Raw genomic sequence first — 27,912 nt, 5'->3', positions numbered from 1 at the left:
ACAAATTGAAACAGAGATAAATCATAATTATTAGATTTAAAAAAAAAAAAACTCAATTTTGTTTTTCATTTTATGCAATAATTTAAAATAAAATGAATAAAATTATGTTTATCATTCACTAAATCATGATTTTTTTTCTTTTGTGGAAGAAATGGGCTTTCATAAACAGGCAAACAGCAAAATGTAAAAAAAAAAAGAACATCAATTTGTGAACAAATTTTATATTTGAAATAACTTATACATTGGTAAATAAATGTTACATATTGCATAATAAAAAGCTTATGAGAAAGTCATGGTTCATTACAGAAAAGCATTTTGTCATTTGTATTAAGAACCGTAGCAAAACAATACGAACAAAGATTATAATAAAACAGCAATATCAGGTATAAAAATATATTTTACAATCATCTTAATGCCTATTTTTAAAACGTCTTCACACTTTAAAGTAACATTTTAAATGTTCTCAGGCTACTATCGTTATTTGAAGCTACACACCTCAAGTCACACATAGTTTGATATTCGATACACTTGTGTATCTGTGTGCACTTGGGGATACAGAGCATTCCACATCCTTCACATAGTCTTCAAATAGAACAGAAGATATATGGGGGGAAAAAATAACACTACAATTTTCAACCATTTTGAATCATGATTCAATTGCATATTAACCAAAGATTATGATGAATTGTTCTGAGTTACTATACATATTTATTAATACCAAAATAACTGCAGAGGTGAAAAGTCCCTGAATCTGTCCAGTTATGACCCTCCTTGCAGCAGGGGGGAATAAATACTCAAGCAGCTACTAAGTGTACAACTTGAGAAATTTCCAAACTGAATTAATCAGATTTTCAGCCAGGTGTTGGAAGGAGAAATATCCAGGGGCTCAACTCTCTGAAAAAGTTCTCCAAAGTGAGATCCAATAGGCTAAGCAGAGTTGAGGCATCACAGGGGTCCCTCTGGCCTTTTCTCTAAGCTGTATTCTCTGGTCCGGTGCATTTTCCAGCCAATAAATGCCAGGAGTGCAATGCCTAATGTCTTATAGCCCACCTGAAGCCCTAGATACCTGCAACAAGTCATCATGATCACCATCAGCGCTAGTAATTAGTCAATTAACACTAATTAGCATCATTTAATTTCCATTTTTAGTCTTGTGTTGCTGAATATATGCGGAAGTATGTGTGTTTAAGCTTACTAAATTCAAAATCTAGAAGTTTTGACACAAATGTACCTTTATAATGTATTTAGATCAAAAGAGAACATATCCTTACCTGTTTCTAAGAAGGTTGTTGTCATAGTAACCACATCCTTGCTTTTTTCCACAAGCCGTTTTCCACCAGATACATGTGGAGTCTATGGTCATCCCGAACAGAGCCGGAGCTGGCAGCCAGGCTAAAAAATAAATAATTTTATTAGAAATTTAAATAAATCTATATGTCTATGCACTGAAATACTAAATAAGCATAGATAGTTTGTAATCATTTTGTTGTGCCATGCATTGTAATTGGTACCCCTTATGCAGTAGCTATGTCGTTATATCACCACAAGGGGGCGTATAGTACTTACAGTATTGCAATAGCACTTGCACAATTTAGACACCAATTGCTTTTTTTGTTTGTTTGTTTGTTTGTTTTTCAGGAAAGTGTCCTCATGTTAGAATCATTTAAACGGTGATTTATCCTTTCCACTTTCTCTCTGTGAATTATCAATTATTTTGTTTTGAGGAAAAATCTCAAGGAAAAGAAAACTCATGAAAACATTCAAATAAATAAAAGTAAAATGTATTTGTGACCCTGGACCACAATACCAGTCATAAGAGTCAATTTTGTAAAATTTAAATTGAGGCAGAGATATAATTATTTGAAAATCTGGAATCTGAGGGTGCAAAAAATCTAAATATTGAGAAAATCACCGTTAAAGTTGTCCAAATGAAGTCCTTAGCAATGCATATCCATATTTTTTATATAATTACGGTAGTAAATTTACAAAATATCCTCCTGGAACATAAGCTTTACTTAATATCCTAATGATTTCTGGCATAAAAGAAAAATCTATAATTTTGACCCATACTATGTATTGTTGGCTATTGCTACAAATATACATGTGCGACTTATAACTGGTTTTTGTGGTCCAGGGTCACATTTTGGTAACTTACTTAGAACCCTCAGAAGCAGAAACTGAACCCCTATGGCAAATGACTTCTCTTCTGGAGGAACTGTCCTATAAAGACAGAATAAATGAAATAATGAGACAATGAGATAAAATAAAATACAATAACATTGTAAGTTCTCGCACTGAATGCAATGTTGTGTTTCTCACCTCAGCACCATCATGTAGATAGGGTTGTGAGTTAGGCTGGCAATAAGTCCAGCCAGAGACATGAGTAGCATTACGGGCAGGAGATAGTGAGGGCAAGTGTTGGCACAAGGGCCAGGCTTGGCGGTGCCCATAGCAGGAATACACTGGCAGTTACTAAAAATCTGTGTGCAAAGAGGCAGTGGATGTTATTATGATATGGTTTGTCAATATGAACACAAGTGCTGTGTTTCTCAACCTGATTAAGTGAAAAATATTGGTCAACCCAATTATTTCCCTCCCTAGTTGAAACACAAAAATTGTCCGCAGATCTGTTGAGTCACATACAGCAGGAAAGAAAAAATAAAATAAATAATAAAATAAAATTAAACTAATTTAAATCATTTTAATTGTGCATATCTGTATAAATATATAGGTTTATCATATTTTAAATGTGAAGAGAAAATGTTTTCCATATATTTGTATGGTACAGTTTGTGTTAGCAAAACCAGTTGAGAACCCCTGCATTACTGCATATCTTCATTACAAACATCATTACAAGTAATTGCTTTAAGGATACTATAATTCTAAAGAGAACAACAATTAAAAGTGTTTCATTAGATGCCACTGATACTACTAACACTTATTTTATAATGTTTTCTTGTGCTCCATTGACTTCTAATGACATAGTGTCTTCCATTGAATGTTTTGATCAAATTCAACCAGCATGGGAGTCCAGAACAAAGTCTATTTCTTACTATAATTGCTTCTTGGTATGATATGTGCTGTGTCATACAGAATAATTAATCATCAGCTGCTCCTGTTAGTCTCTTGCTGGGCAATTATACAGAAGCTTTAACACTCTAAAGTTGTTCTGAGTCCCTAAAGCACTTCCTCCAGGAAGTATTACTAATTAGCGATTGATTGGACTCAACCCATTGATCGCTAACAGACCATGACTGGTCATTTGTTCAGTGTCGCTGGTACAGCAGAGGCTCACAATGACCTGCTATCCAGCTTCAGTAATGAGCTAAATAAAGGTCTAAATGGATAGATCTATGCATGCAGTGACCCTGCTAGAACTTGAGATGGCGATTTTATGACATGAAATATGTTCTGTTTTGTCAGATTTATTTATTTACCTGGACTCTGTATGGATTCTTGGGATCCATGGTGAAGTTTTTGCACCCAGCATGGCAGGGTGAGATGTACTCAATGTTGTTTTCCCCACACACTGGGTTAAAGGTGCTGCTGGGACATGAGCAGTTTGCACTACAGGGCAGAAGAAGCCTGCTGGGCATAAAATAACACAGTTTAGCCTTTACTTGCAGAATACAGATACATTTTATGAATCTTTATGAAATCGTAAAGAAATAGTTCACTCAAAAAATCTGTCATTACGCACCATCATGTCATTCCAAACCTGTACGTTTTTTTTCTTCCATAGAACACAAAAGGGGAATTTTTTGACAAACATTATGCTCACACTTTTAAAGTGAATGCGGGCTGGAGCTGTCTCAAAATGATCAAATAAAACAAGCACCATAAACATGTTCCATATACTGTATTCTTAAATATCGTTTTTTTTTTTTTTTTAAGTCATTATTAACTGAAAATATTGACATCCTCATAGCTTTTCTTAGTATGTTCATGAAAAGTAGTGATGTACGATTGATGAAAAAATTGTTAATTTTAGTCGGTTCTTTTCTATGAATTTGTTGATAGTCTGACTGACACACTAATGAAGACAGTCTTTGCCGCCATCTAACGGCATAATAATGTAACTTCTCTTGCTGTTCACGGTCAGGGAATATTTTTTTTTCCGGCAGAAGGAATTCTTTTATTAAAAGTTTACTTCATGAAAGATGCATTGTTACATATTTTTGGCTTTAATATTTGAATTGTGTGGTAACCGTTTTATAAAAGAAATAAGGTACTCGAGGCTAGTGCTGTAATCGTGAATAAGTCGGGGCTGAATGGCTTGCAGGCACGACGCGAAGCGGACAACGCCCTTCAGCTGTGACTTATTCATGATACAGCACAGCCTCTCATTGCATAAATATTTTCATGATACTCTTATGCTGCTTTTTTGTCCTTTTTGAAGGTTAAAATCTTCAGTCATTCATCATAAATGTATGTCATCTTTTGTGTTCCATGGAAAAATGAATAAGGCCTTGGAACATCATGAGGTTAAATAAACAATGACAGAATCTTCATTTTGGGGTGAACTATTCCTTTAACATCCAGAACACAGTCACAGGGTGTGTTTAAACGTACAATTGTTTTCACAATGACAATAATAGTAGTATGTTCATAAAGTTTATGGCACATAGTCAAATAACTTGAGTTCCCATGTGGACGCATAGTTCTAGAGAAACAAACTTTTCCTTTCCTCCCAGTTGGCATAGTGAAAATGATCAGATATGTAGGACACAGTATTTTGAGCGTTTAAGTGTCGGAACTACTTCAACAGATTATAGAGCGTTTTCACTGGAAGTTGTTCTGAACCCAAAGATACAATCTTTCACTAGAACACAATGGTCTGAATCCAAACACTGCCAGAAGACAAAGAGCAGAGTGTATTAGTGTTTTCAGGGTATGTGAGACCGGCTGTCTTTAACTGGCCCTATTTATAGAAGAGATATTTATACTACACTCTTATACATATAACTGTCAGAAGAAAGGCAGTTAAAGTCGGGTTCTCCAGAAGGACTGTCTGTGCATTCAGTCTTCTGACAGTTATTGAACTGAACAGAGAAAATTCCAATCAACATGGAAGCAATCAAACAAATGAGAACTGTCTGTTTGGTGGTTTCTCACCTAAGCAATCCAGACAAAAATTTTTATAGATTTATCTAATTTATTTATCTATTTATGTATTTTGTAATGATTTATTAACTCTATCTAGATTGAAAAAATATATATATTTCCTCAATACCAAATCAAAAGAGCATCCTGTGAAACTCACCCACTGGTGGCATTAGACGTTTTGGGGTAAACACCAGCAACATCTTGTGTGGGACAGCCCATGAAGAACAGAGGCACACAGCAGGAGGCGGAGATGGTGAGCATTACAACAGAGAAACGTGGAATGGCTCTGAATGACAACCCCCAGCGTTTCATGATCAGACCCCCGAGCAACATCCCCACGGCAACGGACGGCAGGTTTAAAGCACCTGAGAGAAAACAAACATTCATTCACAGATGTTTTCATAAGGGATCTTTCTCAGTATAAAATCACATGGACTATGCCATATTTTAGCTACATACAGTGCATCCAGAAAGTATTCGCAGCGCTTCACTTTTTCCACATTTTGTTATGTTATAGCCTTATTCCAAAAAGGAGGTTATTTTTTTCTCAAAGTTCTTCACAACGTGAAAGAAGTTTGTTTGAAATCTTTGCAAATGTATTAAAAAATAAATAAATCAATCACATGTACATAAGTATTCACAGCCTTTGCCATGACACTCAAAATTGAGCTCAGGTGCATCCTGTTCCCACTGACCATCCTTGAGATGTTTCTACAACTTGATTGGAGTCCACCTGTAGTAAATTCAGTTTATTGGACATGATTTGGAAAGGCACTGTCTATATAAAGTCCCACAGATTTGGGGCAGGGTACAGAAAAAATTCTGCAGCATTGAAGGTCCCAATGAGTACAGTGGCCTCCATCATCCGTAAATGGAAGAAGTTTGGAACCACCAGGACTCTTCCTAGAGCAGGCCGCCCGGCCAAACTGAGCAATCAGGGGAGAAGGGCCTTAGTCAGGGAGGTGACAAGAACCCGATGGTCACTCTGACTGAGCTCCAGCGTTTCTTTGTGGATAGAGGAGAATCTTCCAGAAGAACAACCATCTATGCAGCACTCTACCAATTAGGCCTATATGGTAGAGTGGTCAGACGGAAGCCACTCCTCATTAAAAGGCACATGACAGCCTGACTGGAGTTTGCAAAAAAGGTACCCGAAGGACTCTCAGACCATGAGAAACATAAATCTCTGGTCTGATGAAACAAAGATAGAACTCTTTGGCCTGAATAGCAAACGTCCTGTGTGGAGGAAAGCAGTGAAGCATGGTGGTGGCAGCATCCTGCTGTGGGGATGTTTTTCAGCAGCAGGAACTGGGAGACTAGTCAGAATAGAGGGAAAGACGAATGCAGTAATGTACTGAAACATCCTTGATTTAAAAACCTGCTCCAGAGCATTCTGGACCTCAGACTGGGGAAAGGTTCATCTTCCAACAGGACAATGACTTTAAGCACACAGCAAACATTACAAAGGAGTGGCTGAGGGACAACTCTGTGAATGTTCTTGAGTGGCCCAGCCAGAGCCCAGACTTGAACCCGATTGAACATCTCTGGAGAGATCTGAAAATGGCTGTGCACCGACGCTCCCCATACAACCTAATGGAGCTTGAGAGGTCCTGCAAAGAAGAATGGGAGAAACTTCCCAAAAATAGATGTGCCAAGCTTGTAGCATCATACTCAAAAAGACTTGAGGCTGTATTGGTGCCAAAGGTTTCAAACAAACTTCTTTCACGTTGTCATTATGGGGTATTGTTTGTAGAATTTTGAGGAAAATAATGAATTTAATTCATTTTGGAATAAGGCTGTAACATAACAAAATCTTAAAAAAGTGAAGCGCTGTAAATACTTTCCGGATGCACTGTATACTGTACACAGCAATGCCAATGAGACTAGGGTGACGTTTCTCTTAAAACTGTACTCATATATAATGAAATCTATTATATGTTGGCTGACCAATAAGAAGGCTGCTGTAGGCTGCAGTGGCACTGTACTGGCGCTCCAGGAACTTGTTGAGGAAAGTGGCAAGTCCAGCGATCACCGAAGAGAAACAGCACTGGGACAGAACCAGCAGCATAAAGATAGGGCTTAGCAACAGCCTGACGAACATCTTAGGGAACACTGCAAAAAACCAGACAGACCACAAAAAATATTACTTTCATTCATTAATGTATAAAAGTTTATATAGACGGATTTCCTGCTGTACACTCATATATATGAGTGAACGGCAGGAAATCAGTTTTGCCCTGAGTACACATGAATGAAGACACGATCATGTGTAAACCAGCTTCTTACAAATCATGTCCTGGAGGCAGTTATATTCATAAGAACTTGTCAGATCCTGTAACAACCTAAGCATGCTGTATGACTCAAGAGACAGACAAAAAGCAACACGTATGCCTCATCAACAGGACTGCAGAAATATTCGTTCTGATTGATTATACTTTTTTACAATTTATTTTATTTTCAATTACCCTAGTCAACTATGTTTATAAATTTGAATGCCCATTACTATACTAATAAAATGGTCTTACTATACTTATTCTAATTGGATAATCATTGCATAATGAACCTGTTAGAGTGGACTCACATTTAAGGAAATCCAGCATGGAGCTTTCTGACTTCTTGGGGTCATCTTTCATGATGTCACCCTCCAGTTCAAAAGACTGCAAAAAAGACTTTCTAATTAGCATATTAGAATGATTTCTGAATGATCAGGTTACACTGAAGACTGGAGTAACAATGCTGAAAATGAACCTTGACCATAACAGGGATAAATCCCATTTTAAAATATGTCAAAAATAGAAAACAGTTATTATGAATTATTCATTTTTTGAAATGAAGGTGCCATATGGTGGAGAGATTATAGGAAGCTTCTGTTTAGCTTCGAACAGCATCTGTTTAAATGAGTAAAATGCTACATTTGTATTAAGAATATTATAGCAACTCTTCCTGATTAAAAAGTGCAAAAAGTTTTCTCCCATGTTTCAAAAATCAGTGCCATAGAAGTGTTCATTTGTCATTAAAACAAAACCATGACTCACCTTCTCTACATGAAGTGACTTGGGGAAGAAGAAGTAAGGGATTGAGGTGAGAGCTAGACCTCCAGAAGTGATGAGCAGACCCATCCACCATGCCCCAACCCAGCGAGGGTCAGTAGGGGTCAACTCCAATGCCTCCCCTAGAGGAAAGAAACTGGATGTTACACTGCAGCTGTCTACAATGAAAGGATTACTTGACTTTAAAATGAAAATTACCCCATGATTTACTCACCCTCAAGCCATCCTAGGTGTATATGACTTTCTTCTTTCAGACGAATACAATCGGAGTTATATTAATAATTACCCTGATGCTCCCAAGATTTATAATGGCAGTGCACGGAAACCACCTGTTTGAAACTCAAAACAGTGCATTTATTAAATGCATTAAATTTATTAAACGTACTACACATGGCTCTGGAGGCCTTCTGAAGCAAAGCGATGCGTTTGTGTAAGAAAAATGTCCATATTTAACATGTTATAAAGTAAAATAACTAGCTTCTGCCAGACCGCCTTCCGTATTCGATTTACAAAACAAGTAAGTTGTATACGAAAGGTGCAGAATGTCACGCCAGTTATGCTTTTTTGCATGTTTTATATGGAATGGCCTTCTGAATCGAAGCGATACGTTTGTGTAAGAAAAATGTCCATATTTAACACGTTATGAAGAAAAATAACTAGCTTCCGCCAGACGCCTTCCGTATTAAACTTAGGAAAAAGCCGTAACTGACACGACATTGCACACTTTCCGTGTTCAACTCACTTGTTTTGTAAGTTGAATACGGAAGGTGTAGGATGTAGCGTAGCGTTTTGAACTGCGTTTTGAAGGCATTACACTTTCTTCATAAGTTGAATACGGAAGGCGGTCTGGCAGAAGTTAGTTTTTTTACTTTAACATGTTAAATATGGACACCCTGATGCTCTTAACGCATCGCTTCGCTTCAGAAGGCCTTTATTAACCCCCGGAGCCATTGGAGTATATTTATGATGGATGGATGGACTTTTTTCAAGCTTCAAACAGACGGTTTCCGTGCACTGCCATTATAAACGTTTAGGGCATCAGGGTAATTATTAACATAACTCCTATTGTATTTGTCTGAAAGAAAAAAGTCATATACTATATACTATATACAATATACATATTTTTTTTATTTTAAAGTGAAATAATCCATTAACAGTAACATAAAGAAAAAGAATACTTTTTTGCTGTTAACAAACCTGTGCTGGATCTGTCCACATCCACATAAATACGCAAAACCACAGAGCCCATGAGGAATCCAAAGGAAGGCCCAAACACTGACAAAGCAAAGAGAATAGCTGCAACATACAACAACAGGAATGTCAATAATCTTTACAGTTCTTTCAATGAACATTACGAAACTCTTGTAAAAAAAAAAAAAACTAAACGAACCAATATAGAGAGGTGAATTCCCAGCCCCTGCAAAGTCATCTATATAAGATATGCCAAAAGGTTGGATGGGGACAGAACCAATTCCGAAAAGCAGTTGGGCCGTAGCCATTAGCACCCAAAATTTACTGGTGTCCACAAGCTTCCGTGAATCCTCCTGACCACAAGCCTCGGCACCAGTTGAATTCCCACGCACATCACACATGTCCTGTCTGCTCGCTGTTGAATTAAAACACAGAAATATAACACGTTCATCCAAACAGCTATCAGTCACATCAGCCACCCAGATATTTGTGTTTAGTAACATTTATAAATGTTTACTGGAATGATGAAGACAAAATATCTATGGTCCACATTTTTCACTTAAAACGTGATGGGTGAAGGTGCTACTGAAGGTTAAATAAAATCATTTACTCACCTCATATTGTTTCAAACTTTCATTAACACAAACTGAGATATTTAGTAAAATGTCCAAGCTGCTCTTGCTCACACAATTGGCTTTATGCAGAATGTCACATGAACAAACAGGAAAACAGGTTTAAGTTTAAAAAAAACTTTTAAGGCAATCAGTTAAGCTAGCTTGTTCTTTTTATTGTTGGCATTTTATTTGATTTAAAAATCTAAATGTTAGCAAGAAGATGAAAAATAATAAATAAAACTTTTACATAATTTGCATATGCAATGGAGATCAGTTATGCTCATCTTTGCTTGGTATCTTGATTAAAACAGCTCTATATTTAACAAAGCACATACAAAAGACCTGAACCGGAAGCAATGCAACCTGTTTTATGGAATACAGAAGTTTGATGTGCATAAACCAAAAACAACCATGGACACCATTCACTTTCATTGTATGCAAAAGAGCAGCTTGGACACTCTACAGTACTTTTATTTTTCACAGAAGAAAGAAAGGCATACAGGTTTGAAATAACATGAGGGTGAGTTAATAAAAAAACAAAACAAAAAAAAACATGGCTTTAAAGACTTTTCGTTTAACCTTTGCATAACATTGTAATGTTAGGCCAAATGACAGTATCTGCAGGCAGAATAGGGTAGGTGAGAGAATGGAGCAAAAATAAAAGGTCTAAGGAAGTTTAGGGAGATAACCATTATCTCTTGGAGTAAATTCCTTTTTCTTTTCGGATCAATCAGGCAGTCTTATCTCTACAGTATCCCTCCACTCCTTTGTCATAATCTCTTTCCCCTTTTCTCTATATCCTCTCCCTCTTAAACCTCAATCCATTTATTTCTTCATGTTTTTCTCCCAACCTAATGCTAAACCCTGTCTAAGAAGGGAGACTAGGGCCAAAATGGAGTCTCTCTGCAGCAACTTCCTGTAGACCTGCCTACCCTGTTATGTCTAAGCTGATGTTTATCATTCAGCTGTGTTATTTTAGATCCCCTCTTTGTTGTGTCTGGTTTTCTTCAAAGTGTCCTGAGCCTTTTTAAATGAATATGATGATAGTATCATTTTGATGAGCTTAGAGTCTAAGATCCAGGGTATGAAACAATATGAACATGCATAAAAACAAACTAAGACAGAAAATGGGGAGAAAGTGCAGAGCTCATTCCAACAGATGTGTACATTTTCCAAATAACTTTACGCTTCGTAAAATTCAAATTGATTGGTTTCATTGAGACAAATATAGATGCTAATGGCCTGAATGACACTTACCATGCAGAACAGAATCAAAGGTGTAGGGCTGGGAAAGGAAGTGAGGTAGAGCTAAGATCATGGCACTTATCGCCATTAGAAGGCCACCCAGTCCAATGAATCGAGGTCGATGAACCCGACTACCCATGTAACTGACAAATACTATCAGCACTGTGTTCCCTACCTAAATAGAAAAAGCAGAAAAACAAGTCACATAAAGCAGCCTGGATTTTTTCTTATTGCACTTATACAATACACCAGGATCCTGACAACAGCAGGATGTTTTTGATTATTTGTAGATATCCTACAGTATAAAGCCTGTTCCATGTTGAAAAGATGAGCATATGTACTATAGTATGTTTTGTTTTGGATGTGGTGTACAAGGCTTCTTAACTAGCTTGACTAGATTAGACTCTAAACATCCAGCCATCGTATCTAATATCTAATATCTAATCGTATCTAAAATTAATACCATGAAGAACATTTTGATTACTTTTCAGGGTGGACTGTTTTAAGTTAATGCATTATTTATTTTTATAAAAATTTCCCCTATTTCTACATTTAGATGACCTTTGCTGTCATTTAACACTCACTTAAAACAGTTCATGTGACTACAGTGGTTCAACCTTAATATTATAAAGCGACAAGAATACTTTTTGTGTGCCAAAAAAAAACAATATCTAGTGATGGACGATTTCAAAACACTGCTTTGAAGCTTTACAAATCTTTTCGATTCAGTGGTTCGTAGCACGTGATTTCAGTAAACAAGGATTCGTTATGTCGTTTCGAAATTTCAATAGTTCACGTGACTTTGGCAGTTTGATACGCGATCCAAACCACTGTTTTTGGTGTACAAAATCACTTTATAACATTACGGTTGAACCACTGTAGTCACATGAACTGTTTTAAATATGTCTTTAGTAGCTTTCTGGGTATATGAAAGTGTTAATTATCTTGCTGGCAATGGAGGCCTCACTGAGCCATCGGATTTTATCAAAAATTTGTGTTCTGAAGATGAACGATGGTCTTACGGGTGTAGAAGAACAACATGAGGGTGAGTAATTAATGACAAAATTTTCATTTTTGGGTGAACTAACCCTTTAAAGTTAATATTTAAAACACTAATAATTTAACACTCTTAAATGTATAATCTAAAGATAAATATAAATACACTTGTAGAGTTTCAATGGTTCCACTTAAGCAAGCCATAGATGGAATGATCTGTATACCTCATGGAGGGAAGAGATGGTTCCTGAGGAGAGGCTGTCCAGGCCATAGCGTCTCTCGATTGTAGTGATGGTGCTCTTGAAGTAAGAGCTATATAAGAGCTGAGTGAGCTGGAGCAGGCCATGACACAACACGAAGATCTACAGGAAGACAGAGCAAGAAAGCATACGAGAACTGTCAGACATACGGGTTATGATTACAGTGTACTAAACATTCTCCTATGATTAAAGGAACCTGGTGTTCTGTGATCTGACTGAGCAAGTGCATTCATCAGTATGTTGTTCCAGCATCACATGGGAGTTATTTGAAAAAGCACATCTGGAGCTAAACAACAACTCCCTAAATTTAGAGTTAAATACCAAATCTCTACAGACAGTGAGATCTGGGACTTTGATCTTCACTGCCTCACCTCAGAACATGCAGGTTAACTACACTGATTTCACAATATATTTGAGTTCACTCCATAAATAGGGAAAAGGCAACATAGGTTAAACCAAACATAGAGCTTTTAAAAATCACCTTCAAGATTTACACTGTTATTTTAATTCAGCTATAAAAAGCTGCTGTTGCTTCAAAAGCTCCTCACTGTGCAAATAAGTGATAAAACAAAAGCGGTTCATAAAATGGAAAACCAGAGCAGCGGTGTCTCTGCTTTCCATTAGTTTGTGACACTCTCTATATATTTTCAAATCCTAGAAAGAAGTTCTACCATTCTTAGAGTCAACCTAAAATGAAAATTCATCCTAGCTATTTTGTAAATGCATGTTATAGATCTAATTATGAATGTATCTGGCATCTTTCACCTTTTATGTCTGTCATGTTATGTCATAACTCAAACTTCTGTTGAAAACAGCAGACAGACAGCCCCTTTATCAGGTTTTGCCGGATCAGTGTGTTACCCCTGTCAGAGTGTGTTGGCATCTGTCAGAGCTTGTTTTCAGTGAATGTCTGAGAAGTGATATGCTATAGTCGGTATTGGTCTGCGTCTGTCTGTGCAGTGCGTCAGTTGGCCTTTAGTTCATCATACATGAAGTATTTGAGTAGAGATAACATGTTTCATAACATGCTTTAAGAGATGCAAACGCACAAAAACAAACAAAAAGGCTGAGCACAAAGCTATAGCCATATTTACTTGCTGTACTGGTTGGCAAATGATCTGATTTTTATGTTTGTCTAGAGAGTTAGCGGTATTTGTTCACCTCTCTTGAGTGAGGCTCCTGATGATAAGCCATAAATGCAGTGGAGTTAAACACTCATAAATTTGGAACGTTTCCCTGTATGTGTGTTTGAGAAAGCCACAGCTGCTCCCATATCATATAAAGCTTTTTTTGTGCCCAAGACGTCATAAGCACAAGCAGAGGAAAGTTCGCAGAGTTTTCAGAGGTATGAAGCAATCTGATGGGGCATGTAGAGATCTGGACTGGATTTCCTAAACAAACACAAGACATAAATCCCTCTCCTTTGCTCGCCGCCAGCTCTCAATTGCAGGCAAAAGCACTATGCTTTTCGATGGCTTCTAGAACAGCTAATGCTCCTATTAAATCTTCAGCTTTATGCTTTGTTAGCACACATAATAGCTGCTTTTGACACAGTTGCGACGATTTCTTTCTCGTTTTTCAGGGAATGGGCTTTTAATTACAGAAATATTTTGATAGGCTGTGTCCACTCAAGCGGCCCAACTAAATGCCTTTGTTAGACGTTTGAATGGCAGCTCTGTGCCTCTTTCTGCCCCAGTGCCAGTTCCAGATTCGGTTCAGCTTGAATTATTCCACACGATTATATCCTTTCACGTACAATGTTACAAGGAAGCTTGAGCAGATTTCTCTTTTTTAATGTTTTTTTTTCAAGTCTCTCTGATAAATCAACACTATGAGCAATCTTTCCACGGAGGCCATTACTCAATACGTGTCCCTCAGGTACAGTAGGTGTACTATGATCAGGGCATGTTTCTATATTAACAGCTATTAGGCCACAAAAGTGCACACGTACAGCATAACTTGACATAAGTTCCTGCGCAAATTACAGCTGGCGGGTTCATCAGTGCGTAATTCTCCACAAGCAGTTGTAAATCTTTTGCAGAGCTGGCACACGTTTGATCATTCGCTGCGTTGTGAATGACTGTTATAGCCTTGGGTAAGCACAAAGCATGCTGAAATATTTGTTTAGCATTGAAGCAACGTGTGAATCGTTTTTGGAATTTTGGAAGAACAAAAATAAAACAATCCAGCCAAATGAATAAGAAAATTATTGTCAGACATTTGTCCCACTGTTACCTCAAGCATTTAGGCCCTGGCAGGCTGCTTTACGCATTCTAGGAAATTAGAAAAAAAGAGTCAAATTACTTTTTCTATAGATGCATCTGCTTTTCATTTATTCTTTATCATATTAGTCTGTAAACTGTTCTTAAACTTTTTGACTTGTTCAACACAACATTCGAAGTTTCGATGATTTCATAAATAACCTTTAACATCCGTGGAACATTTCCATTGCACAAAAAGTTCTTTTGGATTATTGAAATATTCTTCACAGAAAGAAAAAAAAAGCTCTTTTAAGAGGTTCTTGGGAGAACCCAAAATGGATCTTTAAATGCATCACTCCAAAAAAAGCCCTTTGGAACCTTTATTCTTAAAGGGATAGTTCACCCAAAATTTATAAATATATATGACTATCTTCTTTCGACTTGCGCAGTATGCGTACGGTCGTCTGCCAGAAGCTAGTTATTTGAATGTATAATTTATCAAGTTTTAAATATGGATATTTTTCTTAAAAAACGTATCCCTTCGCTTCAAAAGGCCTTTATTAAAGGGTTAGTTCACCCAACAATGAAAATTATGTCATTAATCACTCACATTAATCACTTCGTTCATCTTCGGAACACAAATTAAGATATTTTTGATGAAATCCGCTGACTCAGTGATTCCTCCATTGATAGCAAGATAATTAACACTTTCAGATGCCCAGAAAGGTACTAAAGACATATTTAAAACAGTTCATGTGACTACAGCGGTTCAACTTTAATGTTATGAAGCGATGAAAATACGGAGCGTGTATCGAACTGCCAAAGTCATGTGATTTCAGTAAATGAGACTTCGTTACGTCATAAGTGTTTCGAAATTTCAATGGTTCAACACTGGGGGGGAGTGACTTTGGCAGTTTGATACACGCTCCGAACCACTGATTCGTAACAAAAGATTCGTAAAGCTTATGTCATAGTCATATACACCTAGGATGGCTTGAGGGTGAGTAAATCATGGGATAATTTTTGGGTGAACTATCCCTTTAATATTGCATAACATTGTTAAAGGGATAAATAAATAATAATAATAATAATAATAATAATAAAAAAATTAAGTTTACAAGTTTTTATTATATGACTGAAGTGTAATCTTGACAACAGATTTGGAAATTTAAGTGAGTTCAAATTGATTTCCCCATTCGAGTAGATTGTAGAAATTGTTTGACTATTGCCAACACAAAGATAGAGATGACTGCAGAGTGAACTTGCATGCCTTAAAGGGACTTTGATAGAGTGTCATTAGTTTTGAATCAGCAGAGCATTTTAATGATTGCACTGACATTGTACATCAGGCCTAATGTTCCTAGCATACAGTGAGTGATTCAAACTCCACAGATAGAAAACCAATGATGAAAGATTCAATGAACGTGCTGAAAAGCTGTTCCTGTCGTCTGTCCAGACCTAGATTTTCCCTCCTCCTCAGCAGCTATTGTGCTACAAAAAGATTCCTGCTGAGTAAAGAGAATCAGGGGAAGAACTGACTTTGATGTTTGATGTTTTACATGCTTCTCTGCACTGCTATCACGTGTTACAGGAGCCATTAAGCAGACATTTTCGGATTTCCTCAGGATATAAAGCTTAAACAGTCCAAAAAGTACAAGCCCAACGTCCCAATCATTTTTTCCCATCCTGTGCACCACAGCTACAAAAATAACAGGACATTCAGGAGCACAGTCCAATTCTGTATTCTGTTCATATTACAAGAACAGATTTAGTGGACAAACATAATGATTACAAAATAGTCTCAAGTTTACTTCTGAGAAAATGATGAACTTGATAGCAATGTTTGAATTCCCAATTTTTCACATTGAATGGCTTCAAAGAAAATCTTGCAAATGGGAGTCAAAAAAGTCAGCAACGATTCAATGAAATCAACTGAAAAAAATTAGAGAATCTGTTCCACACTAATGCAATACAGATTTAACAATTTTTTTTTCTCAGTAAAGAGTAAATGCATGACAATATTACATACTGCCAAGAGCAAATCAGCGGATGGTGGAATAGATGGAAAAATGCAAGATTAATCTTTCTTAACATTTTACTCATTTCTTCGTCAACATGTGCAATCTTATTCTTAAGATGACCTGTAGCCCAAATAAATGACATTCCCCCTCTGCAATTTCTAATAACAAGCTCAAGAAAACATTTTGAAATCCCAGCCCGCATTTATCTGAAATGTAGCTAAATGGCCGAGATATTAATATTTTTTTTGTTCAGATTTGAACAGAATTACGTAACATGCAATTGCAAACAGTGTGCAAAATAGGGAAAAAGCAAGCCATGCTATCAGTATTACCTGTCAATTTAAATGAGTTTAAATCTGAAAAGGGTTTTGGGGTTTGTAAACAGGCCAAGTGCACCAAACAGCATGTTCTACACCTTCTTTCAACATACGTCATCAATGCCTGACTCATTCTGATGAACAAAACACATGTATGCAAAACCTGTCCGTTTAACACTCCATTGGTTACACAGACACAAATACTCAATCCATTTACACATACTTGCAACACTCTCACACCCTTATTGCAAACATGTAAAGTCTAAGTAAGAGCTGAGTGCGTTTGTGTGTCACAGCAAAGCAAAATCAACAGTAACTTCCAAAAGAATGTATATGTGAAGCTTCTCGTGAAACTTGTACTTTCATTCATTAGAAATAAATGATCACAACAACAGTCAGTGCCCTAATAAGGGTGTGAAAAGGAATTCCATAGAACGGAGAAAGGCAGACGCTTCTGTATCTGTGTCATATCAAGCTGTCTTAGCTTTTATAATTGCAAACAACCATCTTCATTGGAATTGTTTCTGGTCAGTGTTTTTATAACATGCCAATATTATCACAATTGCAAAAAACAGATCTGAAGTGGGTGTGAAACACTTAGGTGAACAAATTTGCTTCTCTCCTTTTAATGTGACACAAACAACCTCTGGGCTGGTTTGTTACAGGTTATTCGTGATTACAGGTTATTACTTTTGGTGGAGTGATGATGACTCTAAAGCATTTTTCAAATCAAGACAAATTTAGATGGAATTTTCTATAATTCCCAATCACCAGGATATGCTATTATTAAAAAATTAGGACCACTCTTCAAGAAAAAAAAAATACCGTCTTAACTTTTAAGACTAGTCTAAGTGGTTTATGCAACTGGACCCTGTTTCTGAATCCTAAAATTTGCAATCCGGTGCATTCATGTATTTCAAACAGTGCGCCAAATCACCTCAATATACAATTTTTTAAAGCAAATATTTAGTAAATATTCAGTCTACTCCACTGACCAGTTCATAAGATATCTGGCCAAGGTATTTTTGAATCCTACTGAGAAGATTCATGTGTTTACATGCTTATTTTTTTCCACCATCTAGGTCTACATCATCCCTTTCAATACAACGGAAATTTCATTTAGATCAAGCTCAGTTGGATCGATTAAGGTGTTTACATGAAGGCTTTTCAATCCAACAGAGCCATTAATCCAAATATATACAGATTATTTTGGTGCATAAACAGCAACGATGGTCAAGATCTACTGAGAGAAATGAACAGCTTTATCAAACACAAATAAATCCATGAATCTTGGCAAAGCCAAGCTGAAATAGTTTTGACACCACTTAGTAAGACAAAACACTCTGTGGTCAGGGGATCTACAATCTCCAAACACAAAAACAAGATAATTAAATGTCAAATGCATGACAGACATAATGTGCGAGACGACATAACCATATTTTTTGTCTAATAGCCCTACATTCCACAGACATTTGCTTGAGAGTATAACATGCTGTTCATGCTGTACTTTAACTAAGCATCGCTTCTGGCAAGCCATCTGATATACTGCCTCTTCATCCACAGCTGCTTCAAACTGACATAAGTCTATCTGCACTGACAGTCAGAAACAGTGAAACCTGTTTCTGCTGTCAAACACCTTAAATTAAACATTCAGGGCTTCAAACAATCTGGCTTTGCAAGTGTGAAAGACATAAAGCAGCTGCATGACTTGTATCCAGTGAACCTGTTTACTATATTCACACTGATAAGCGGGATGAAGGATTGTAAACAGCAAGACTTTATAATCCTAGAGCTTAGGCAGACAATGTCCAGGTGGTTTCATTGATATATTTATAGTATTAGATATTATTATTATTAAATTAATGTTTGATTTGATTTTTTAATTGAAGGACTGGGAACTAATAAAACATAAAGCCCTGAGAACTCACAGGTGTAAAAGACAAAGTCCAAAGCCAATAAAAATGATACCAAATACAAATAATAATATAATGTACCACCACTGAAAGTCACATCACCACCACCAACAATGGCAAGTGCATTAACTGCCTTTGAAATGATAATTAAACAATTTAGAAAAATATGTCTACTAATGACAGTGAACATACTCTTATATCTTATATAAACTAATTAAATTAACTTAATATTGATATTGTGTGAATCTTTATCAATAACAGTATTATAAACAACAACAACAACAACGACGTTAAAACAATAATAACAATAATAATTTACCTTTATGTTACAAAAGAACGCTGGCTTGGGTTTCTTAATGTCTTTGGCGTATATGTCCATGCTGAGAGGTGAAGCTGGTTGTTTCATCAAGGATGAACAAGACACGTTTCCACTTCGGTGATCGTCTATGGGGGATTATATGACCATTATCAGTGATGTCACGAGCCCTGCCTAAAGCTCGTCGACCCCGCCCACTACACGCGCGATTGTTTTGGTGATCATTATCTTTTTCCCCATATGACAGAACGGATTTCATTTCTTCATATTACACGGTCGTACTGCACTCTCAGTAAGGAATCTCTGCAAACACGTACCATAAACAGCGTAAATCATTTAGCTATATTCCATTCAATGATAACAGAGGAGAACAGGATAACTTTTTCTCTTCTATTTGTGCGCGTGGGGTTATTACAATGAACATGCATGATTTTTGACACGAATTTTTACTTATCTTTCAAATAATGTTATCTATATCTATCTAATTATATAATAAAATATTTTAATCTTTTAAAGAATCATCTATAAACCGGGGGTTTCAACTAGTGGACTGTGATAATAAAACTGTCTAAATTAGTTTTATATTGTTCATTCATTATCTCTTAGGCATAATATAAGTTTATGTTGATTACATGTGTTACAGGAAAATGTTATATCTTTGTTTACTGAGTGTGCACATTCAATTAAATAAAATACACACAAATGGTAAATCTTACCCAAATATAGGGTATATAATACAACACCAGAAAGAGCTATATAAGTGCAGAAACCATACACTGCATTACCTATATAGCCCTATTTGTAATCACATAGGTTCAAATAACTATTTAGTAGGCTACTATTTAGTTCTATAATCATTTAGGTCTGCCTTAATAGCTTTGATAATTACATAGCTGTCTTTGAGAGATTTAAACTAAAGTGGTTTGTCTGTGCATCAGTGATTTCCACTGCTTTTACAGCTCCAAAGATTTAATAGTTTTAACGGCACTTTCAAATAAAGTCACACACAATGAACTTTGGGATATTGCAGGCAGACTCGCGGTTAATGGAGAATGAGTTATTTACAATGGCATTCCAAAGCACAATTAAGTCTTGGATGTATATTAAAAAAAAGCCTACTGCACTTTACAGAATAGAAAATCAAAGTCCACCATTCCTACATATTCTAATGCTTTCTGCGTCATACTGACGATCATGACCTGAGCCTGTGTGAGTCTCTGTCCATCTCTGCACTCTGTGGGGTCAAAGTCTTACAACCGGATAAAAAGGCATATGAATTTTTCTGTATAGCCAGTTATATTTAAATTTTTTGTTTTTTTAATTTTATGTTTCTTATCAACATTTAGTGGTTTGTCACTAAGGAATTCCCTTATGGCCTAATTTGGCCTTATGTATCTGTGCCCGGTTGCATAAAGCACCTTAAGTGTAATTTTCCCTTAAGATCGCCCTTATGTTTCCCTTAAACTTAAGGGTGTTGCAGAAAATAACCGTTAAGTGTTACTTAAGGGTTTCTTTAGGCGAAACGTCATAAACCCTTAAGAATTTCCCTTAAGTATATATTTTTCACTTAAGTAATGCGTAAGTGTTGCATAAAGCCCCTTAACCTTCATTTCCCTAAGTATATCGTAAGGTTCGTAAAACTTCACCTTAAGTGTTACACAGAGTGAGCAGGTTCAATCCAAGTCGTATAACGTGCCACGATCGGCCGCTTTATATGATAGACAAATTGTACTTTAGCGGTTTATTCACATAAACATTGATGAAATATAACATCTTATAACATATCTTATATGGTAAACGGAAGCGCAAACGTGCGTGCATCACACGCAAAAACAACCCTCATTGGTTCTTGCGCGCACATTTGAGCTTCCGACACAGCCATAATCATATGGATGTCTTTCAATAAATGGACATAAATGATGAGAGAATATTAAAAATATCTTTATTTGTTGTCCAAAGATGAATGAAAGTCTTATGGGTTTGGAACGACATGAGGGCGTCAGGGTGAGTGAATGACGGCAGAAATCTCAATTTTGAGTAAACAATCAATTTGAGTTTCTCGTCTCTTTCATATTTGGTTTTCTTTTTTGTTTTCCTTATCCATATTATGTTGTTTTCTGTGAAAACTTACCACGATACGTATTAACAAATAACGTGTCCATGGCAACAGTAGAATTTTTTAACGGCAAAACCTGGGATGCTGTCGTTAAACACTTAACGGTTTCCCTTACCTAAGAGAACAGTTTAAGAGATTATATGCAACACCCTTAAGTCATTCCCTTAGTTAAGGGGAAATCACGCCTTAAGTGTCATACTTAAGGGAAAAACTTAAGGTGCTTTATGCAACCGGGCACTGGTGCTCATGTATATTGTTCTGAAGTCAAGCAAAGTGAAACCTTGGAAATGCGTGCACAAATGATCTCACTGAAAAGGCCATAAAAGTTACATCACCTATGTCCCATTGAAATACATTGTATTATTCTTTTCGACAGGTTTCCAAGAAGTGCTTAGATTGCCATTATGACACAGCTATTCTCTTAAAAAGATAGTTTACAAAAATTGTGAAAGAAAAATTGTGTCATTTACTCATTACGTACACTCATGTGGTTCCAAACCTTAATGTTTTTTTTTTTTTTTTGTGGAACACAAAAGATGACTTTTTTTCTTCCATAAAATAAATATCAATGAGATCTAATTTTGTTAGGGCACCAGCATATTTCAAAATATCATACTTTGTGTTCTACAATACAAAGAAAAATGAGTTCCACTTTAGGTGTCCTTGTTACAGTGTACTTATACCTTTAAATACTGATTCATATTAATTGACAACATGCACTTACTTTAGGGTTTGGTTTTGGGTTAGTTGCATGTAAATAAGCATAATTTACTTATTTAAATTACATATGCAAGAACAATGCAAAATAAAGTTACCAAACATGCAACACAAATGAGGACATTTTTAATGAAACCTGCAAGATTTCTGTCCCTTAAAATCCATTTCCCCAAAAGTGTCATGCTTCAGGAAGTTCATAAAAACACCATAAAAGTAGAGCTCCGTGAGATTACGCATATCATACCTAGGAACATTCTGTTGCTGTTCCCAGTTACAGAGGACAGCATTTATTGATTTTACTACATGAAAGTAGCACCTACTGTTAACAAGCAGAATCACTGAAGAAAAGAGAAACAAAAACTACTACTGACTTTAACTCTGTTTCAGGGTTACTTTAATACTATTTAGTGAGGGACCATGTGTACTCTAAGCAGAGTTGATTTAACTCTGGGGATCAAATATGGTAAACTGAAGCTCAATACTTGCTTGTCATGCAAGAACCAAAAAAAATGTAGGTGTCAAGAGAGGAGCGGAAATCTTATAGGATGACAGGAAGGTGAGCAAATGACAGAATTTAAATTTTTGGTGAATTCAACAATTCACTCTTTAACCAACACTCAACACTCTCTTTAACCTGGCATACACATAACACATTATCAATTTATATTTTCAAATCCGTTAAAGGATTATTAGGCTGCATAAATTAGGTCAGCCGGAACCGGGAACACTTCCTATAACACCAGATGTACTCGTTACATCAGAACAAGAATGGCATCTACACTAATATTAGTCTTTGTTTATCCCGAGGTTTACCATAGTCAACCGGATCCGGGCCGTATCCAGGTGAGACCGAGGACCTGTGCCTTGACACGACCACAACGCAGCCCTGAAGTATCAGCAGAGCTTGAGTCGACTAGATCATCCACTGTGAAGGCCTCATCAACACGACAACCAGTGGTGCAGCTCCTCAACAAACCGTCCATACCGGCGTGATGAATACGATCCTCAACTGGATGGAACTGAAATAAATACTTTGAATGTTGCGATCCTATCGGACTTATGATAGCAACCTGAATTGTAACAAAGCACTGCTTGCCAGAGGAGATCTGGCCCCCTGACTAAGCCTGGTTTCTCCCAAGTTTTTTTTTTTTCCATTTTAACACCTATTTGCCACTTGTTTGCCACCTGATGTCACCTGTTGGAGTTTGGGTTCCTTGCCGCCTTTGGCTTGCTTAGTTGGGGACACTTGACATTTGATATTCAGCAGTGCTTTGATCTGCCAGCATTGACACGATTCTTTAATTATATACCAGTTTTCACTGTAAAGCTGCTTTGACACAATCTGCATTTTAAAAAGCGCTATATAAATAAAGGTGACTTGACAATGAAGGCAATCTAGAAGTGTCATTGTAGAGCTTCATTAAAATGAAACACTACATAAAGCAATAATACTTTGTGAAACTGACAGCACAATTTGTTAAACTGGGAAAGAACACAGAATGGAAAAAAGTTAAGTAATCATCTACTACGTTAACCTTTTTTTTTTTAAGAAATGCTTGTAGGACAACCTGAAAAAAAGGTTCACACTCCCCACCATTCCTTCCTTTGAAACCTTAACATGGAAAAAGAGGAGTGGTTTTACAGGTCAGTTATACAAGAGACATTAATTTTTCTAATTCAATAACCGGAGGACACAGAGAGCAGGTCACTGATTGTGTCAGTGAGTGCCGTTTCAGCATGCTGTGCTTGTCAAATTCTTCAGTATTGGTTTGTTGAATATATTTCTGCCATTTTCTGAGATTGAGCTGTATTATACAAAATAAAGCATGTCAGAACCTGGGAAAGGAGAACAAGATCTTCGAACAGGGTGATAATCTTTTTAAACCACTTCTCCAATTTAACACTAAGCACATTCAGCCTTAAGAAAAAAAAAAAAAAAAAAAAAAATAGATGACTTTCCATTACAGCATCACATAAAATTGAAAACTTTTAGAGGCTTTATCCTCTTTGTGGCTGCAACAAAACAATAGATATTTTATCCTTGCATAACATAAACAACGAAAGAAACATAAGTTATGTCACAGATTTAGCAATGCTAATATTTCTTCACCAGTAACAGTAAGAGAGAGAGAGAAAAAAAAAAAAAAAAACTATGTATGGATAAAAAATTACAGGGCAAACTGGATTAGTCACGTTTCAAAGTGATATATAAAATAGCTATATAATAAAACTATACTAATTATTAATTATTCAATGTGTACTCATTTTACAGCTAGAATGGCATTACAAATGTAAGTACTTCCATACACTTCATACGAAAAACATGTGAAACCGCTAACTTTAAGCTATGCAAAAATATAGTACATTTATATAATCAGCGGTTAAACTACAAAATAACTCGTTAAGTTACAGTGAATAAGGATTGCACAAAGATGATGTAGTCAGCCACCCCACAAATTACTGATGGCCTTTTGGCTGCTCTCTTAAGATTTGCACAATGTTATTGCGTATTAAAAGCAACACTCTAGGGGAAGGGGGAACAGTTCTTAACAGCTCTGATCAATAAAAATAGATGCTTCCATTGCATCAAGAACCAAGAGGTACGTTTAAAACCATCCTCCAGACCTAATCGTGCATCAAAAGCAACAAACACCAACACCCAACACTGAGATCCCATTTTATTTAGGCCTCATTTAATTGATAGGTATGAATTCAGTTTACACAAAACCCTTTAAAAAAAGTCAACATGCAGTGATCACAAGGATAGAAAGAAGAGCCTATAGATTCAGAACAAAAGATTTGAAAAGGGTGTCTAGGCCGTACACTTCAAATATTCACAGTGACTCGTGTTTCTTTTCTTGTCCATGTATTCATACAGTTTTAAACATACAAGGAAGGCATTGTTCTGACACAGAACAGTCAAACATCAAAAGCTTTAGGAATTTGAAAAAACCCTGTATCAAAGTCCAGTTTGACTTGCAGGATCCCGACACGCTGCTTTACACCTCCACGACCATCTCATAATTTAAGGAGGTAAAGCTTATGGTCAGCTGTAGGGCTCCACCATCTTTAGTTCCAAAAGGAAAAAGATAACGTCTAGTTTACGTACCAATTGCCGTGTCCGGGCTGAGGCTTTTTTCTGTACATTTAATGTAGTGGAGACCAGTTTCTCTCACCAAATTATTTTAAAAACAAATAACGCAGGACATAACGCAGTGGAGATTAAGCTCCTCTCACTGAAGACTTATGTACAGATTACTCCGAGCAATATTTAAAATATCCAGAAGGAAATTTCAGAACAGTTTCTTGTCGTTTCTATTGTTGCAAAAAGAAAAAAAAGCTCCTTTGTGAAACAAAGAGAACAGCAGCTTCCTGTGGATATCCTAATACCAGCATCCCAAACAAATGTGGATGATATTCTTGAGAATCTAAAGAGTCCTTGATATTTCACACAGCTGTGATATATAAAAAAAAAAAAAAATAGATACTGACCTCCGAAGCTACACCTTCCAAACAAAGCCACATTTCATATCGCATGAAATTAAAACACTTTACAAAATGGCTAGTTTTCTTATAAAGTAAGGCACTGCATTAATGTTTATTCTCTGGAATAGTGCTGTTCAACATCTCTGGTTTGAGTGAGTTTAGACGTAGGCCCCCAAAGCCGCATGGAACTCAGTGAGGCATTGGACGAGCTGTTGGAATTTTGGTCTCTCTTCTGGATCCAAGGCCCAGCAACACGCCATCACTGCAAATCTGAAACCGAGAACATCCTCATATAAACAAAGCATTTACTTTTATCAGATCTGAGAGGTGACTGATGAAGCCGCAGCAGATTTATCAAAGAAAAAAAAAAAATTCTGGAGTATCGGTCATGATTACATTTGAAAGCAACAATTGAAATGGGCTTGAGTGAAAGTTGAGCTCACTTTATCGCTCTATTTCTATTCAAGCTATTAAATACACAAGTCAAGCCGCAGAGCTCTTATTCATCACTTATTCTCTGGAGGGAGAGAGTACTAAGCTATGATCCAATGCTGATTAGCTTTTCCTGCATTCTCTAAACTGTATTCCGGCGACTGCGTGTAAGACAATTAATTTTGCTGTGTTTGGGTCATTGACACGGTCAACAGCGCTCGTTGCTTTGTAATTCCTGGCTGGTTCGATCACCATGCTCCGGTTCCCTAGCTATTGCAGGATGCCGATAAGGGTCAGATTGTGTGGAAAGCCAGCAGTTGTACTTGGATCAAACTGTTTTCTAAAAGTTCAGTTAGTTCCCTCACAAAATAATCAAGATTTAAGAAAGTTGTTGTTACTGACACTTCGGGGAGCCTTGCCAATCACTCAGGAACGAAAGTTCACGACAGTTTATTTATTTTTAACGTATTTGCAAGATTAACTCAGTACATGAAAATGAAGTTGTATTCTTAAATTGATTAAAATATCAAACTTACAATTCATCAGGGCAGTTGATGGGTTGTGCTATTCTGTAGCCATCCTTCAAATAGGCGGCCATCTCGAAGGGGTCGATGTCAACGTAAGGAGTCTGTCCCAAGGTCATCAGCTCCCACAGAGTTACCCCGAAAGCCCACTGTAAGGGAATCAACACACAAGAGCTCAGGCCAGGCTAAGAGAGGCACAATGAATGAAACCGAAAGATGATCCCTCCTTTTCAACAAGTGATGAGATCATCTGAGGCAGACATTATTTATAAACAGAGATAGTATTTACAGATCAGTATCTAAACGCAGAAAAATAGGACATTCTGGAAATTTCTTGTCATGAATAATTATACAAATGCAAAAAAAAAAACCAAAAAACAAAAAAAACAACAGGTATGCATGACCACATTAATAATAATAATAATAATAATAATAAATGATTAAAGTTAACATTCACTGAATTTTTAAAAACACTAATACTTAGTGTTTTTTTAATTTATTTAGTTCTGTTGTTCTTAATACTTCAGAAATTAAAAAAAAAATAAAACAACATTTATAAACAAATATAATTTTTAGTAAATGTCAAAAGGAATATTAATATTTTATAGTGTATTTATACACTCACTGGCCACTTTATTAGGTACACCTGTTCAATTGCTCGTTAACGCAAATATCTTATCAGCCAATCACATGGCAGCATTTAGGCATGGTCAAGACAATCTGCTGAAGTTCAAAGTGAGCATCAGAACAGGGAAGAACGGTGATTTAAGTGAATTTGAATGTGGCATGGTTGTTGGTGCTAGACGGGATGGTCTAATATATCAGAAACTGCTGATCTACTGGGATTTCACACATAGCCATCTCAAGGGTTTGCAGAGAATGCTCTGAAAAAGAGAAAATATCCAGTGGGTGGAAATGCGTTGTTGATGCCAGAAGTCAGAGGAGAATGGCCAGACTGGTATGAGCTGATAGAAAGGCAACAGTAACTCAACCATCGAGGTATGCAGAAGAGCATCTGTGAATGAACTTTGAAGCAGATGGGCAGCAGCAGACCACCACACCGGGTGCCATTCCTGTCAGCCAAGAACAGGAAACTGAGGCTACAATTCATAAAATTGGACGATAGAGGATGGGAAAAACATTGCCTGGTCTGAAGAGTATTGATTTGTGCTGGGACATTCAGATTGTAGGGTCAGAATTTGCATAAACATGAAAGCTTGGATCCATCCTACCATCTTGTATCAACAGTTCAGGCTGCTGCAGGTGGTGTAATGGCGTGGGGGATATTTTCTTGGCACAATTGGGCCCCTTAGTACCAACTGAGCATCGTTTAAACGCCACAGTCTATCTGAGTATTGTTGCTGACCATGTCCATCCCTCTTCTGATGGCTACTTCAAGCAGGATAA

At 36.7% G+C, this 27,912-nt stretch overlaps 2 protein-coding genes across 6 annotated transcripts in view; both read right to left on the bottom strand.

Annotated features, from left to right (window-relative positions):
* Window positions 1-157: 157 nt before the first annotated feature.
* slco2a1 (solute carrier organic anion transporter family, member 2A1) lies at window positions 158-19,364 on the bottom strand. Of its 2 annotated transcripts, none has more exons than XM_067374334.1 (14): window positions 19,234-19,364; window positions 12,427-12,564; window positions 11,219-11,381; window positions 9,547-9,762; window positions 9,354-9,452; window positions 8,142-8,278; window positions 7,688-7,763; window positions 7,054-7,218; window positions 5,264-5,471; window positions 3,438-3,588; window positions 2,320-2,480; window positions 2,156-2,220; window positions 1,272-1,392; window positions 158-1,066 (listed from the first exon to the last, which is right to left on the bottom strand). In XM_067374334.1, the coding sequence occupies exons 1-14, from the start codon at window positions 19,318-19,320 to the stop codon at window positions 946-948; spliced, it is 1,908 nt and encodes a 635-aa protein (XP_067230435.1). In that variant the 5' UTR covers window positions 19,321-19,364; the 3' UTR covers window positions 158-945. The 2 variants fall into 2 exon arrangements, with proteins under 2 accessions (XP_067230435.1, XP_067230437.1); XM_067374336.1 differs by having other exon boundaries at window positions 3,438-3,585.
* Window positions 19,365-24,244: 4,880 nt separating this feature from the next.
* ryk (receptor like tyrosine kinase) overlaps window positions 24,245-27,912 on the bottom strand; it is a 63,963-nt gene continuing 60,295 nt past the window's right edge. For all 4 annotated transcript variants that reach the window (XM_067373310.1, XM_067373312.1, XM_067373313.1 and 1 more), the window contains 2 exons: window positions 26,518-26,654; window positions 24,245-25,819 (listed from right to left, as the gene is read on the bottom strand). In XM_067373310.1, coding sequence (XP_067229411.1) covers window positions 25,708-25,819; window positions 26,518-26,654 — 249 coding nt within the window. In that variant the 3' untranslated portion in view covers window positions 24,245-25,707. The remainder of the gene's footprint in view (window positions 25,820-26,517; window positions 26,655-27,912) is intronic.

This window comes from Chanodichthys erythropterus, chromosome 21 (genome assembly GCF_024489055.1).
Source record: "Chanodichthys erythropterus isolate Z2021 chromosome 21, ASM2448905v1, whole genome shotgun sequence".
NCBI classification, from domain to species: domain Eukaryota; kingdom Metazoa; phylum Chordata; class Actinopteri; order Cypriniformes; family Xenocyprididae; genus Chanodichthys; species Chanodichthys erythropterus.
The sequence above is the reverse complement of the archived record's forward strand: the minus strand, read 5'-3'. Positions and strand labels throughout refer to the sequence as shown.